A 14,140-nucleotide genomic window follows, 5' to 3' on the forward strand; every position below is an offset into this window, starting at 1 on the left:
CTGCCCCTTTCATCCCAAAAATATATTTAATATCTATTTACAAAAAAATAAAACTACCCAAAACATCGAGCACTGCTGCAACTTTCAGCAATGTATTTTCTTAAGTTAGTTTTTTTTATTTAGTCCCAAAAGAAAAAGATTAGTATGTATATTTAAACAAATCAAAAATTGAAACAATATAAATTTGGTTGCCTCACTAGTACAGCAATATACTTGGCATGCGATCTAAATAAACCTAAAAGGTGAATTGTTATTTCCTTTCAGGATAAGAAAAGAAGGAAGCCTCCAAATGAGTTTACCAGAGGGTGAAAATGTCCATGTGCATTATAAAGTTTTACTGTTCTACTAAAGAAAAAATAATAGACGTAGAGACGTGCTTCTGACACTAGGGGCGCTGTGGGAAACATACCACAGGAAGTACTATCGACATTGTGACCTTTCTGCACGCTGGAAAATGGAAACCTGGTGAAGAAACGTGGATACAAACAATTATATATGAAACTGTCTACAGTCGTTGTTTGATTTCTTTATCCACTTGAGTTTAATAACTCGACTCCTCGCTGTGGCCTTAAGGTAAACATGTCTTTCTGTCTGAGAACTTTTCGTATGTTTACAAGTTGTTGACGGTCAGTGCTGAAAATAACACTTCTTTTTCCTCTTGTTTATTAACGTCTTTATACACATCAGTAGTTTTCCCTAAGGGGTGTTTTAGTTTAACATATCATGTGATTTAATGTTTAATCTCGTCAATAACTTGCCACATTGACATTATGAACTGAAGTTGATAAGTGTGTTGTTAACTTTATATAAAGGAATGAAAAGAAAGGTAAGGGTCTTTTCACTTAAGGTTTATTTAAAAACTAACACATTAACTGTGGAAGGAAGCACAAAAACAGAGTTCATTATTGGTGGTCAGGTCAGAAAAGGCTTATACGATGTAAGTTTCCGAGATCCGGATAAGTATGTCAGAATATGTAAAAAAACAAAACAAAAAAAAAAACATTGTTTTTCCTGTATCTACATATGTCGCATTCTGTTAAAGTTTTATCCGTCCATCCTTTTTTATTTGTCTGTCATATGTCTTTTATTTCCTTCCTCACTTTGTGGTCTTTTCTGCAGAATCCAGGATTAGTCTAACTGGTCTAAGAATATCTGCCTTTAACTGGTGTGCTTGTATTTGAAAACCGGGCAATAAAAGAAAAGACATAGAACTTAGAAAGTGTAGGGAATTGCTGGGTTTACTGAGGAAAATGTTTACGGACTCTGTTATATGGCAAGTCAGTGATTGATGCGTGATTATCTGTTTGTTCTCCACAACAGATGGGGAAGGCTCCTAAAAAGAAGAACCTTGCGGACAAGGTCCGTAAAGCCAAAGCAGCCACTGAGATCAAAAACAACCCTTTTGAGGTGAAAATTAACAGAAAGAAGTTTGATGTTCTGGGGAGGAAAGGCAAACACGACGTGGGTCTGCCTGGAGTATCCCGCTCCAAAGCTATCAATAAGGTGAGAAACAGCTCAACTATCTGGCTTCTTTAACTTTTACAGCCTGTTTGCTTTCATTTATGATTTGCTCTTTTATGTTGTGTAATAATTTACATTTAAATTTTTCCATGTTTTCATAAGAGGAATTTTGTAACATGTTTTTATATTAAAGATATAGTTGTTTATTTTGTTAGAAACATATTTGAAAAGAAAAATTGATGCCACAAACTTTTTATTTACATTTACCGTAATCTGTTTGTTGCTGCTTAGTCTTTCACTTCTCTTTTCAAACTTGACAGATTATCCATTAATTCTGGAAAGTACAAGTTTTTTATTTTTTTAAATTTTGTATTTTTTTCAGTGTTATACATGATGCAACATTTAGAGCAAACCAGAAGAACATTTTTATAATGCCAATGAAAAATGGTGCATGGTTTAAGAATTTTCTGTTTTTTAAACAAATAAAAAATGTACAAAGTTGGGTGTGGATTTACATACACACAGTCGATTTAACACTGTTTTGAGAGAGGACTTTTGAAGCAAATAAAATTACAAACCAATGATTAAAAAGTAGATAGTAGATTGAAATATTCAACAATAAGGATATATATAGATATTTTTTAAACTCTTTTTCTTCTTTTTTTTTTTGTCTACAGCGAAAAGAAACGCTCTTGAAGGAATACAAACAGAAAAACAAGTCTAACAAATTTATCGACCGACGCCTTGGAGAATATGATGCCAAAATGGCTCCAGAAGACAAAATCCTTCAAAGGTTCGCCATTGAAAGACAGGTTGGTGACTTCTTCATTGATCTGGGTTGGATTTGATTCCTTTTTATTGACTTGGCGCAGAAAGTAAGAATAATTATTTCTTTACAGCATAAATGCTTATTGTATATTGGCACTAAATCTTATCATTTTGTTTGGTCTTTGTTGTCTGGATGATTGAAGATTTAAGAAATAAGACATATTTAACAATGCTTTTATTGAACCGCGTACAGCTACAACAGCTTGACACTTTCTCCAATGCTGCCTTCACCTACTCTTGACATGTTTCTTTCCATTGGTGTTTGGGTTTTAGCGTGCCCATGGAAAGAGAGACGTCTACAACCTGAATGAGGAGGAAGAACTGACTCATTACGGCCAGTCGTTGGCCGAAATTGAGAAATTTAATGACACTGTTGGTAGCGATGATGAATCAGAGGAGAAGGGCCTTTTATCAGGTGAGTCCGAACCACAGACACATTTAGAAAAAATGCTATGTAGTTCATGGAATGTTCATGAAAGGAAGGTTTATTTGTGTGCCGCATTTTCAGCAACAAATCAATTCAAATTGCGTTGCATAATGGAAACATTAAACATTACAAGCATGCAGGTCTTTTTTTCTCTTCTCGTTTGTTTTTCTTTGTATTTACTGATGTAAATTGGCCTCATTTGAAAATTCCCATCATCTAATTATCGCGTGCGAGTCATGTCGTCGATTTGTTACTAAAGGCGTTTTATTTTGTCGCGCAGCTGAGCTGACCGCCTCCCATTTTGGAGGCGGAGGGGGTCTGCTGAGGAAGAAAACATCCGGGGGGGACCAGGAGGACGAGCAGGGGGGTCAGAAGACCAAATCCAGACAGGAACTGATTGAGGAGCTCATCCAGAAGTCCAAGCAGGAGAAGGTGAACCGACTCCACAGACATGCTGATAGAACAGCACGTGATTAATTGTTAGGCAAAATAACATTTTTTTTTTTCCAACTAATGATTGCAGTTATTTTATTTTCTTCTGGTGTTTATGTTCAACACAGCGTTGCTACAGAGAAGTTATTTGTCCATGCATTCATTTCTTTCATTTAGTTAACCTTGTATCCCTTTTAAGTGTATGTTTGAAACATTGCTGCAATGCATAGAGAACTCTGGAAATGTGAGATTGGAGAAGCCTGGAAAATGATGCAGACATCTGCTCATCACAGAGGGAGCGTCAGGTGCAGAAGGAGGAGGCCCAGGAGCTGACGGAGAAGCTGGATCAGGATTGGAAAAGCATTCAGGCTCTGATGGTGAAGAAAATTCCCAAAGCCGAACACGTCGACAAACCGGAGGAGAAAGCAAAGGTATAGATTTAAAAAAAAAAAAAAAAAACCCACAAGGTTTCTGTCTCACACCTTGTCCTCCTCTGATCTCTGCTTCCTTTTCGGGTTTACCAGCCGGAGGAGTACGACATGATGGTCCGAGAGCTCGGCTTCGAGATGAAGGCCCAACCCTCGGAGAAGATGAAGACCCCAGAGGAGCTGGCCAAGGAGGAGAAGGAGAAACTGCAGAAACTGGAGGTGGCTGCAGCAAAAGCCGTAGCTGTCATCGCTGCTTTTTGTTTTTGCACCTTTTTTGTGCGACGGGTTTGTAATCTGCTTTACGTTTCTTCAGGCTGACCGTCTGAGGAGGATGATGGGAGATGAAGGCGGGGACGGTGTGCAGAGTCAAGTCCACATGTCCGCCGACGACCTCAACGACGGCTTTGTCTTGGACAAGCATGACAAGAAAACTCTCTCTTATCAGGTATCTCAGTTCAAAACAACAGGGGTGGGCTTTAAAATATATATATATATTTTAATATTTTAAAATAAATGTTATTTTCTTTCCGAAAGGACGGAAAATGGAACATTGAGGAAGAGACTGAAGACGCCAAGGAAGAGGAGGGAGAGAGCGGAGAGGAAGAGGGTTCGGAGGCAGAGGGCGAAAACGAAGAGGATGATGATGAGAATGATGTGGAAGAAGAGGAAGAGGAGGGCAGCGGCGAAGACGAAGACGGTCACTCTGACCTTGAATCTGAGCAGGAAAGTGAGAACGAGGAGAACGACGAGGAAGAGGAAGCGAGCAGTCCCAGGCAGCAGCCGCAGTCTCTGAGCAGAGAGGAGCTGAAGGCCCGGCAGGAGGCAGCCAAAGCAGAGCTCCCGTACACATTCGCCGGTGACTGCTCTCACTCTGCTAGAGATTATTTTCAATCGCAAAATGTACACGGGCACGTTGAGGCCTTCATCAAGATTTCCTCTTCTCCAAAACAGTTTAAAAATGTCTCTCTCTTCTTTTAGCTCCCGAAAGCTACGAAGACCTGAAAGATTTGCTTCACGGTCACACACCCGACAACCAGCGCCTCATCGTGGCCAGGACTCAGAAGTGCAACCACCCTAGCTTGGCCGCAGGCAACAAGCTCAAGCTGCAGGTACGCCACCAAAACGCACGATTCATCCAAGTGACATTTGCGTGAACTTAAGTTGTTTGTTTTGTTGTTCTCAGAAACTTGTGGGCTTTCTAATGGAGTACATGGGAGAGTTGGCTACAAGGAGTCCACCAGAGCTTGGCACCGTAGATAAACTCATTCCGTGAGTTCAGAAAGTGACTTTCTTTCCCTACTTTACATCTTAGGCTTAAAATGTAGGGGAAAAAAACAATAGATTTGTTCACATTTTCTTCTTTATTTTCTGAAGGGAGCTGTACGCTTTGTGTCAGATGTTTCCCGAAGCAGCTGGCAAGTCGATGCAGAGCATCCTCAGAGACGCCGCTCACAGCATGGAGGAGGCAGTTGAGGTCAAAGGTCATGTTGCTTTTCCCACGTTAGACATGGTATGAATTATTAACTAGAAAATTGACTTCCTCTTCCTCCCTTATGCTTTTTCTTGAGCTTCTGACAGTTTTTTTTTTTTTTACAAGATTATGGTCTTTGGATCATAACAGCCATGGAAGCTGCTTTACTTGGCAACATGTTTTAGATCGTAATCGTCTTGGAAAAAACCCAATGCTAACTTCTTTCCAATGGACCGTATATGCAGTGTTTATGGTGCCATGAATTTCCATGTTACCATGCTATGGGGAAACAAAGACCCACAGCATCACAGATCTTCCACTATACTGGAGTTAAAACACGAGCTGCTTTTCTACATATTTATACTCTGTATTTCACAGAAACCAGATGAATTGTTTGTTGATGAAAAGCTCCTTTTCAGCAGAAGCAAACAACTACTGAAATCTCATTAGAGATTATCCATGTGTTTATGTTTGTGATGGTTGGACAAAAAGATACCTTTTTTTTTCCTAAGATCACTTCCATACAGATAATTTAAATGTAATCTGTGACTAATGGTTGTTAGTGGGATTTTGCTGGCTGTTAAACATGTTTGTTTGTTTGTTTGTAGTATTTCAAAGGTTTAACTATAATGGTTGTAGTTTTCTAAAAGCCACAGTTAATGGGTGAAAATAAAAACTCGAGTACGAGTATGAATGTTTCAGAAACTAAAAAGATGTGTGTGTGTTCTTGCTCATCAATTAGCTCTGCTGCTCTCCTTCATCTGCACGGTTGCAAGAAAAGTAATTTTTTAAACAAAACTTTGAATCCAAACCGTCTTTGAAAGTTATGCAAAACTAGAGTTACAAAGCAATAATAATAATAATAATAATAAACTGATCTCCAGTGGTTCCACCAGACCATGTCAAAGCTCGTTTGTGTTTTGTATTTTTTTTTAGCTCGTTTACCTCAAAGTGACAGCATTGCTGTTCCCAACCTCAGACTTCCGGCATCCTGTCACAACTCCTGCCCTGCTTTTTATCAGCCAGACCCTTACTAAGGTAAGGCAATTTGCATCTGGATTTTTTTTTCCAGATTTTTTTTTATTCATTTTTTTATCATATGTAAAATTGTAACTAAAATTTCAGCTTCATTTGTTTAGACCAGAAGAAATTCTCCACGTATAGAGCTGAAACATATTTTACATTTTCTAAACCAATAGTTCTACTGGATCTTTTTTATTCTCCCACCAAGATGCTTATTGTCTGCAACAAATATTTAACCTCTTTCAGTCTGTGTGTATTTTGTGTTTTTAGTGTCCGGTGAGATCATTACAAGACCTAACATCAGGTTTAGTGCTGTGCTGTCTGGCCGTGGAGTACGTCTCATTTTCTAAGCGCTTCCTGCCGGAGCTCATCAACTTCCTGAGTGGAACTTTACATCTGGCTGTGCAGGACAAGGCCTCTACAGGTATGTTCACATTGTTAAAGCTTCTATTGGTTCACCTTTGCAAGTTTTGTTTTGAGGTGAAGCAGATCTGACATATTTTGCCTATTTGCTTCAGGTTGCATGGTGGTGCCCCCCTTCAGGCTGTCGGGGAAGTACAGTGATCTGCTTGTGTTATCTAACTCGGAGTCCTGCAGCAGCTGGAGCAAGGAAAACCTCCCGCTGTCCGCTACCCAGCAGCTGGAACTCAAAAGTGATTTGAACAAAGATCACTACAGGTAAGACTTAAAGCACTTTGTGTGTTAAGTTGTTTTAAGGTTGACAAGTTGTTTTAAGGTTGACAGCTTATATCTAGTAGTTTGACATCTCCTTTAATAAATCAGTCAAATTTTAAAGAAAGATGGTAGCTGACATTAGCGAAATGTCGCATTTCCTTGGTATTGATGTTTAGCTACTACCACGTATTTGACTTTTTTTCTCTCGATGCAATCACTTTGAACATTTTATGACTTCTGTTAGCAACAACACAACCAGAAAAATGTTGGTAAGAATTTAAATATCCAGATAAGGATAAGTATGTAAAAAAGGTTGATGTTCAGATATAGGTTGTTTCGAGGGCAGAGTTGCCTTTAAGAAAACATTCATTCAGAACAAACTAATTCAACAAATACACTTTTATAGATAAAACACATACAATACAATTAGGTTTAGCACGTTTGATGAATGTAAAGACTGGGAATAAGCCAATCAAAAAGGTGAGTTTTGAATGAAGGGAAAGAAACTACGGTACAAATAGAAAGAGGGATTGAATTACAGAGCCAGGGAGCAATGTGTTTGAAAGATTTCACATGGTGTGATCAAGAGGAAAAATAAAAGCAAAGTTCAGAATGGAGTGCTATGTCTGAAGACTTGAGATAAGTGTGAAGGCGCAAGCTTTAAAGGCTTTAAGCTAAAAATTATCATTCAAACGGTGTTTTTCTCCTCGTCTTTGGAAAAAAAAATGTACAAGGGCTGTAATAGCTATGTCAAGACACTAGGTGGCAGTAACAACCACAATAATGACATATTTAAAAGAAGATCCAGAGCATGGCTAAAGCAGTGGTAGCTAAATTGTAGCTAGCACTGCTATTTTGACACTGCTTTCCCTTTTTTTCTGATTCATTAGACTATTTAGTTTACATTTGAAGTTTAATAGCAAAAAAGTCAGTCAGGACATGCATGATGTGTCCTGAGAGATGGTGGGCATTTTGAGAAATCTGTATCACCAAATATCCTGTTTGTATTTTGATCAAAGAAGGTTGAGGAAGGTTTTGGTGCCTCGGCAGACTACACACTTAACGTAAATCTTAGTGAATGGAGCGGCAAGAACCAAAATGAGAAATCTAAGAGCTTTTAGAGTGGTTGCTCTGTTTGGAGGGAAATACTGATGAAGACAGATGATGAGGCTTAAGTAAAGGCAAGCAGAATGAGTCAGAATATTGCAAAAGAAAATGTGTTATCAATACTTACATGTAAATTACTGTTATGATGTGATGAACGAGCCAATGATCTATTAACTGTGATCAAGATTTGGGGTCATTAAAAAAAAAAAGTATTTTTTTTTTCTCTGATCAATCAAATAAGGCAGAGAGAGGCAAAGTCAAATCAGAACCACGGAGACGAGATTACATATGGGGAAAACAAAAAAGGGAGCTGAGGACAGGCCTGTGTGGAACACCACTGGTAACAGGTCAGGGTTACCATTGGTCATTTTATAATCTGTGCAAGTAATTGATTAAAGTATGCAAATAATGAAAAAGTCTAAACAGAGCAGTCAGACGTGTCTGTGTCAGAGTTTCACATTATCAGGAGAACAGAAATGAAATGATGTAATGGAAGATAAAAACTGAGACTGAAACAAGACTGTAATTATAGTACAAAAATACATATTTGTTCTGTTTCTGTCAGGACAAACATTCACCCACCTTCCTTCAACCAGCTGTTGATTGAGTCTGCGTGTTTTCTCTGTATTGATCCAAATAGCGACTTTCATTGACACAGTGTGGATGTGAAAGCCTAAGATAGACCACCATGCTTGTGTTTACCAGCACACACGTTGTGGCTCAGAGCGTCCCCTCGTGCAAGTGTGAGTCACAGGCGTGCTTTTCACACAGCAGCTGGTGTGTGGGCACAAAGCAAAGCTTGCAAACAGGCTTCGGTGGAGTACGTTCATGCACCCTTTGAGAGAGTGGGCATTTTTATTTGTACCCAGCAATAAATATTAGTCAGAAACATTAAATTGGATGCTCAAAAATGATTCAGGCTTTGAAATAATAGAAAAAAAAACATATTTCTGAAACCGTTTTTTTTTTTGTTTATATAGATTAAGGACATAAAATGTGAACTAGATCAAAAAAATAAATATTTTAATCATTTACAATAAAACTGTTCTGTGTTTAAGCATTTCTGTGTAAGTCAAAACATGTAAATGTAATCAATAAACATGTTTCCAGTTTTTTCCTGTAAAATGATTCACACGTTCAGTCGAAGACAGAGAAAGCATCGATCTCCTTCACACCGTGCGAATGTATTTCTGCATGTCCTCACACCTCAGTGCCCAGTTATTTTCTAATTTCTGCATTCCTTTTGGCTATTCAGACACATGCTCACCAGCTGCTGTGTTTGCAAAGGACGGCGACTGTAGTCGTTTTTTTAGGAGTGATTAAATAATAAGTCAGTGAGTGTGCTCTGTATGAAGGTTAAATTGTCTCTAAACAAATAATGATGAAGATGCAGTACTGTATTTCAGTACACAGTACTGAAATTATACAGAAATATTCATACAGCCAATGCATGAATATGCTTGTCCATTGTGGAAAACTACTTATTTTTATTCTACATTTATATTAAATGATTTTATGCACATATGAAGTTCATATATATATATATATATATATGGCTGCACAGGAACAGGCCCTAAACACCAGAGCAATAGAGGTTCAGATCTACCACACCAGACAAGACCCAAGGTGTAGGTTGGGCAAGGAGGCCCCTGAGACAGTCCAGCACATACCAGCAGGGTGCAAGATGCTGGCAGGGAAAGCATACATGGAACAACATAATCAAGTGGCGGGCATAGAGTACAGGAACATCTGTGTAGACTATGGACTGAAAGCCCCGAGATCAAAGTGGGGAACACCCCCGAAGGTGGTGGAGAATGACTGAGCTAAGATCCTGTGGGGCTTCCAGATCCAGACAGACAAAATCTATATATATCTTCTTTTTTTTCATATATTATATATATTTTACATTTTACGTCATTTTAAATCATGAAGTTTTTTTTTACTATACGAATAAGTAGTGACACTTGATTAACCAAAGACTCCTAATCATTGATGATGTCACGTTCAACAGATTCTACACATTTTCAAATGAATGAGTAATACAAGTTCAGGAACACATTTTATTAAAACGTACATGGACTGTGCTTTTCTTGCCGCACAATTGCAGCTATTTCCAAGAAATTTTTTTCTGAACTTTCTAAAATCCTGTCAAATGTTGTGAAAAGCAATATACATTTTAACAGCCTGCCCAAACTGGCTGTTTTCCAGTCTACAGTGCTGAAACAAAGCCCATTTGAACAGAAACCTGGCAACACGGCTGTTCTGCTTTTTTTATTTTTATTTGGGCGGTTCTATGGAAATGTTACAGCATCACCTATTGGCCCGGCATACCTAGTGCACAATTTTCTGTCGTCCTTCAACTTGTTGTGGACGCAAACTCTTTCTTAATAGTTTACTAGAATATTCTGTGCTCATCTCCATGTGTACAGGATTAATAGGCAATGTCTTTGTTTAAATCTTTGTAGTTGCAATTTCCAAAACTATATAAGTTTGAAGGTTTTTTTGAAATGTTAAATTGATATAAAAGATTGAGTAACTTCTAAATTTGCCATACATACAGTTATTTTTTTACTGGGTTTGACTTGTCAGAAGGATGTGAGAGTGGCGGATAAAACGTTTTCATGTCAGATGAAAACATACATGTACCTCCTATTGTTAACAGACACCTAACAATAGAAAGTGTATGCAATTTTGTATATTTTTTTTGCCCTTGGCAAAAAGGAAAAAACACTTGGCAACCGTCCTGTAGAAACGTTGAATATGTAAATATCTCTTTACATATTTGAATGTAACCACATGACGGTTACCAAGTGTTTCTTCCTTTTTTCCAAGGGTAAAAAATAAAAAATAAAAAATGTAGGTGGACGGGTCATATTGCCTGAAACCTTACTGTATATCTTTTCTTTTTTTGTCTTTTTTTTTACAGGTTGAATTGCTTGTCTATTTGCCTGGACCTGGTGAAGAGATGTTGCCTGCTCTACAAAGATCTCACCTCCTTCACGTGCATCTTCCAGCCAATCAGAACGCTTCTTTCCAAGCATCTTTCCTCACAAATGTTACCCAGTCCTTTACAGGTTAGAAGCACGTTGATTTAATGAAGCAAAGTTTCCCTGCAGCTTTTTCTCTCTGTGTCCTTGTCTTTTGTGTACATGTATTGTCAGTTAATTACAGTGTTTGTTGTTTTGCTGCAGGAGCTTCACAGCGAGATCTTGGAAGCTATCAGCAGCGCCTCTGTGACTCACACTCGGCTAGTTTTCGAGAAGAAGAAGCCGATTCCCCTGAAATTGTTTACACCAAAGATTGTGGAAGTGTAAGGGTCAAGAGAGACTTCTTCCTTCTGAATCCTATTGTTTAACAATAAACAAATGGTAAATATAAATTCATCTGCTTTTCTTTTGATTTAATTTATCTTTTTTAACAGCTTGGACTATGGAAAGAAGCGCGGCAGCACCAGAGAGGAGAGAGAGAAGGAGCGACTAAAGCACAAGTACAAAAAGGAGTTCAAGGGAGCTCTGAGGGAGATCAGGAAGGACTCTCGTTTCCTGGCCAGAGAAAAGCTCAGCGAGGTCATGAACAGGTACGGATGAAACTCGTCGTTCGTGTGCGCGAATGTGAACCAAACCACTGCAACACCTTTAACACGTTTACATATGTTGTGTGTTTCAGGGATGCAGAAAGAAAGAGGAAGGTCAAGGAGCTGCTTGGCAGTTTAGCCACTCAGGAGGGAGAATGGAAAGCTCTGAAAAGGAAGAAGAGAAAGTGAAATCCAGAATCATAGTCTTAATCTTGTGCGTTTCATATTTGTGGAATAAACATTTTGTTGAACTTTAAGGAATCTTTTAATTTTCCGTCTTCACAAAAACATTTTGTGCTGATTGACAGTCATGATTTTCATTAAGAGTCACCATACTTTTTCATGCCGGTCATTTGATAAGAAGTATTGTTGCTTTTCTGTCAACAAAGAACACATAAGAATAAGCTCAAATTCATAAAATAATTGACACAGCTGCTTTACTGCATTTCTGTTCAAATGCTCTTGGCGAATAGGGGCAGTAAAAATTGATAAAACTCCATAATTTGTCATGAATGTGTGTCGACCGTCACGTTTCACAAAGGTAATGATTGTCAATTTATGATGTTGAATTTCTCACTGCAGAGAAATTCAAATAATCTCGTAGAACATTAGGCTTACTCAAAACTAAATCCGTCTCACAGAAGCCCAACATTTTAAAACATGAGTTGATGTCTTCTAGGTGGTCTATCTCCGGAGAGATGTCTTGTTGTGAAGGGAAAATGCATAGTGATTTGATGGTTATGCACGTTCTTTGGTTGCTGGTTGAATATGTTGTTATAGCAAAGCTGTGACTCAGCTGGTGAACAACAACAACCACAGTCATCCTTTGGATGGCGTGAATGTACCAGGACACAGCAGATGACATGTATGAAAATAACATGGAACGAGGTTTTGGCATGTTATGGTGGCTTTTTCTTTCTATGAAAATGTACGAGTCATGATCAAATCCAGACTGATTGACTGGTTTGGCAACAAAACAGAGATCTGTTGGTATCATTAATGAAACAGCTTTTTAGTTTTGCATTACACTTTAACGCATGTTGCTGCTGTCAGGGGGATAGTCTGACTCACTGGTTTTGTGCTGCTTTCTCACAAGATGATGAGTGTGAAGCTGCACTGACATCTGCCTGACCTTGTAAAAAATGTAAGTTTAATTTTCTGGTTACAATAGCTTATTTAGCAAAGCACGATCCCGTGTGTTCTCAGTGCAGCCGTTACAGGTTCAAGTCCCGGACTGATGACCCTTGCCACGTGTTTACAACCCCGTTCTCAAGACTTTATTTTCTGTCTGATAACTGTCAACTAAACAGCCTGTTGATCCAGCTGGATGATTTAAGTTCAGACTGATAGAAGCTGAGAAGCATCCTCGTTTCTAGTGTACATCACTGTAAATATAAAATCTGTTTTATATAGAACCGTTTATTTATTTCTCTCTCGTTAGAGACATAACAATACTTCTCTTGACATGAATCCGGGGTGTATGTGTTCTCCATTTTCTAACCTTAACTGAAGAAAACCCAAAAGCTACTTTACAGTGAATGAAACCAATCTGGGTCCTGCAATCTGCCTCTTTTGTTTACTCTGTCCCCCAAACGCAGACCAGCACGCAGGTGTTTACCTGTCAGCTGGAGAGACAGCAGCGTCGTCCTCAAGGATACGGCAGCATGTGGAGAAGTGGAGGCCAGAGGTCACCACCTTTAGCTTCTCAGGAAATCCTGCTCAGAGAAACACCCTTTCTTGTCTCCTTGATGTCTTATGCAATGCTTTAATTTAAGGCATATTTGCTCTGAGTCCTAACTTGTTTTTTTTTTGTTTTTTGTTTTCTTTGCAAAAACATCAGGATTTGACCAGTCTAGATCAAAGATGGATTTAGTGTGTGAATAATTAAATATTTCTTTTTTCTCTGACATACAAAATAATGTAGATAATTTATGATCCTACATGTCTATAACAGATGTAAACAAAGATTGCCAATATGCCAGTTTGACAAAAAAAACACAAAGCAACAACTATTTTCATAGTTTTTACTTTACAAGTTTTTGACTTGTAATTTTCTTCTGCAGCAATCATAGTAGAATTATTCTATTCTAAATTAATGTTAAATTTAATGATGTTTCTGATAAACATCCTCCACTTAGATTCTGATTGCCCAATCTGGGGCATCTCCAGCTTATTCAAACATATTGTAGTTTGATTAGTTTTGAAACGGTTCCAAGATAAGTTATGAATGTAAAAAATATATATATCATACACAAAGTGACATTTACAAGATTTATGTTCAGTAAAACTAAAGACTCTTGACTATTGAAATTGTATCTGTCATCGGGTATTACACAGAGCCATCTGTTGTTCTTATAGTGTCTTCAATAATTACCCTTAATATGTGTAAACACTCTCAAAATGAGTTTATTTTTTGTTGAAGTAGCATAGAGTCAAAATTAGAAATGGTGAGCTTGGAGGGTTTGTTCCCCTTAACCTCCTTATCCTCACTGTTCTTGTTAACAAGATAATTTTGCTTCCCTGTTCAGTCTATTTGTTCCCGTTCAAGTTTTACCCTTTGAAATATTACTCTGATTGGAGATTTAGGTGAATTTAAACACATATAATGTAAACCATCTCTGATTTATGAAATTCAACAAGCCACTGACGGCCATTTTTTCCTGTTATTCCTATTCTGAAGTGCAGCTAAGTGACATGAATCACCTGTGCCTTGT

At 38.1% G+C, this 14,140-nt stretch overlaps 1 protein-coding gene across 1 annotated transcript; it reads left to right on the plus strand.

Annotated features, from left to right (window-relative positions):
• The first annotated feature begins 390 nt into the window (after window positions 1–390).
• On the plus strand, window positions 391–11,683 carry nop14 (NOP14 nucleolar protein homolog (yeast)). Its single transcript, XM_008424441.3, has 19 exons — window positions 391–573; window positions 1,321–1,503; window positions 2,139–2,273; window positions 2,563–2,704; window positions 2,997–3,148; window positions 3,442–3,579; window positions 3,673–3,795; window positions 3,890–4,021; window positions 4,111–4,432; window positions 4,555–4,685; window positions 4,760–4,845; window positions 4,951–5,086; window positions 5,984–6,085; window positions 6,341–6,494; window positions 6,589–6,748; window positions 10,779–10,926; window positions 11,044–11,162; window positions 11,274–11,429; window positions 11,519–11,683. Exons 2-19 carry the CDS (start codon window positions 1,321–1,323, stop codon window positions 11,613–11,615), a joined length of 2,616 nt encoding a protein of 871 aa, XP_008422663.2. The 5' UTR covers window positions 391–573; the 3' UTR covers window positions 11,616–11,683.
• The last annotated feature ends 2,457 nt before the right edge of the window (window positions 11,684–14,140 follow it).

The sequence above is a fragment of the Poecilia reticulata genome, chromosome 12 (genome assembly GCF_904066995.2).
Source record: "Poecilia reticulata chromosome 12, P_reticulata-male-v2, whole genome shotgun sequence".
Lineage (NCBI taxonomy): Eukaryota > Metazoa > Chordata > Actinopteri > Cyprinodontiformes > Poeciliidae > Poecilia > Poecilia reticulata.

Coding starts and splice junctions, on each gene's coding strand:
- nop14 (XM_008424441.3), top strand. CDS start 1,321: ATGGGGAAGGCTCCTAAAAAGAAGAACCTTGCGGACAAGGTCCGTAAA. Junction 6,749..10,778: donor TTGAACAAAGATCACTACAG/GTAAGACTTAAA, acceptor TTTTTTTTACAG/GTTGAATTGCTTGTCTATTT. Junction 11,163..11,273: donor ACACCAAAGATTGTGGAAGT/GTAAGGGTCAAG, acceptor CTTTTTTAACAG/CTTGGACTATGGAAAGAAGC.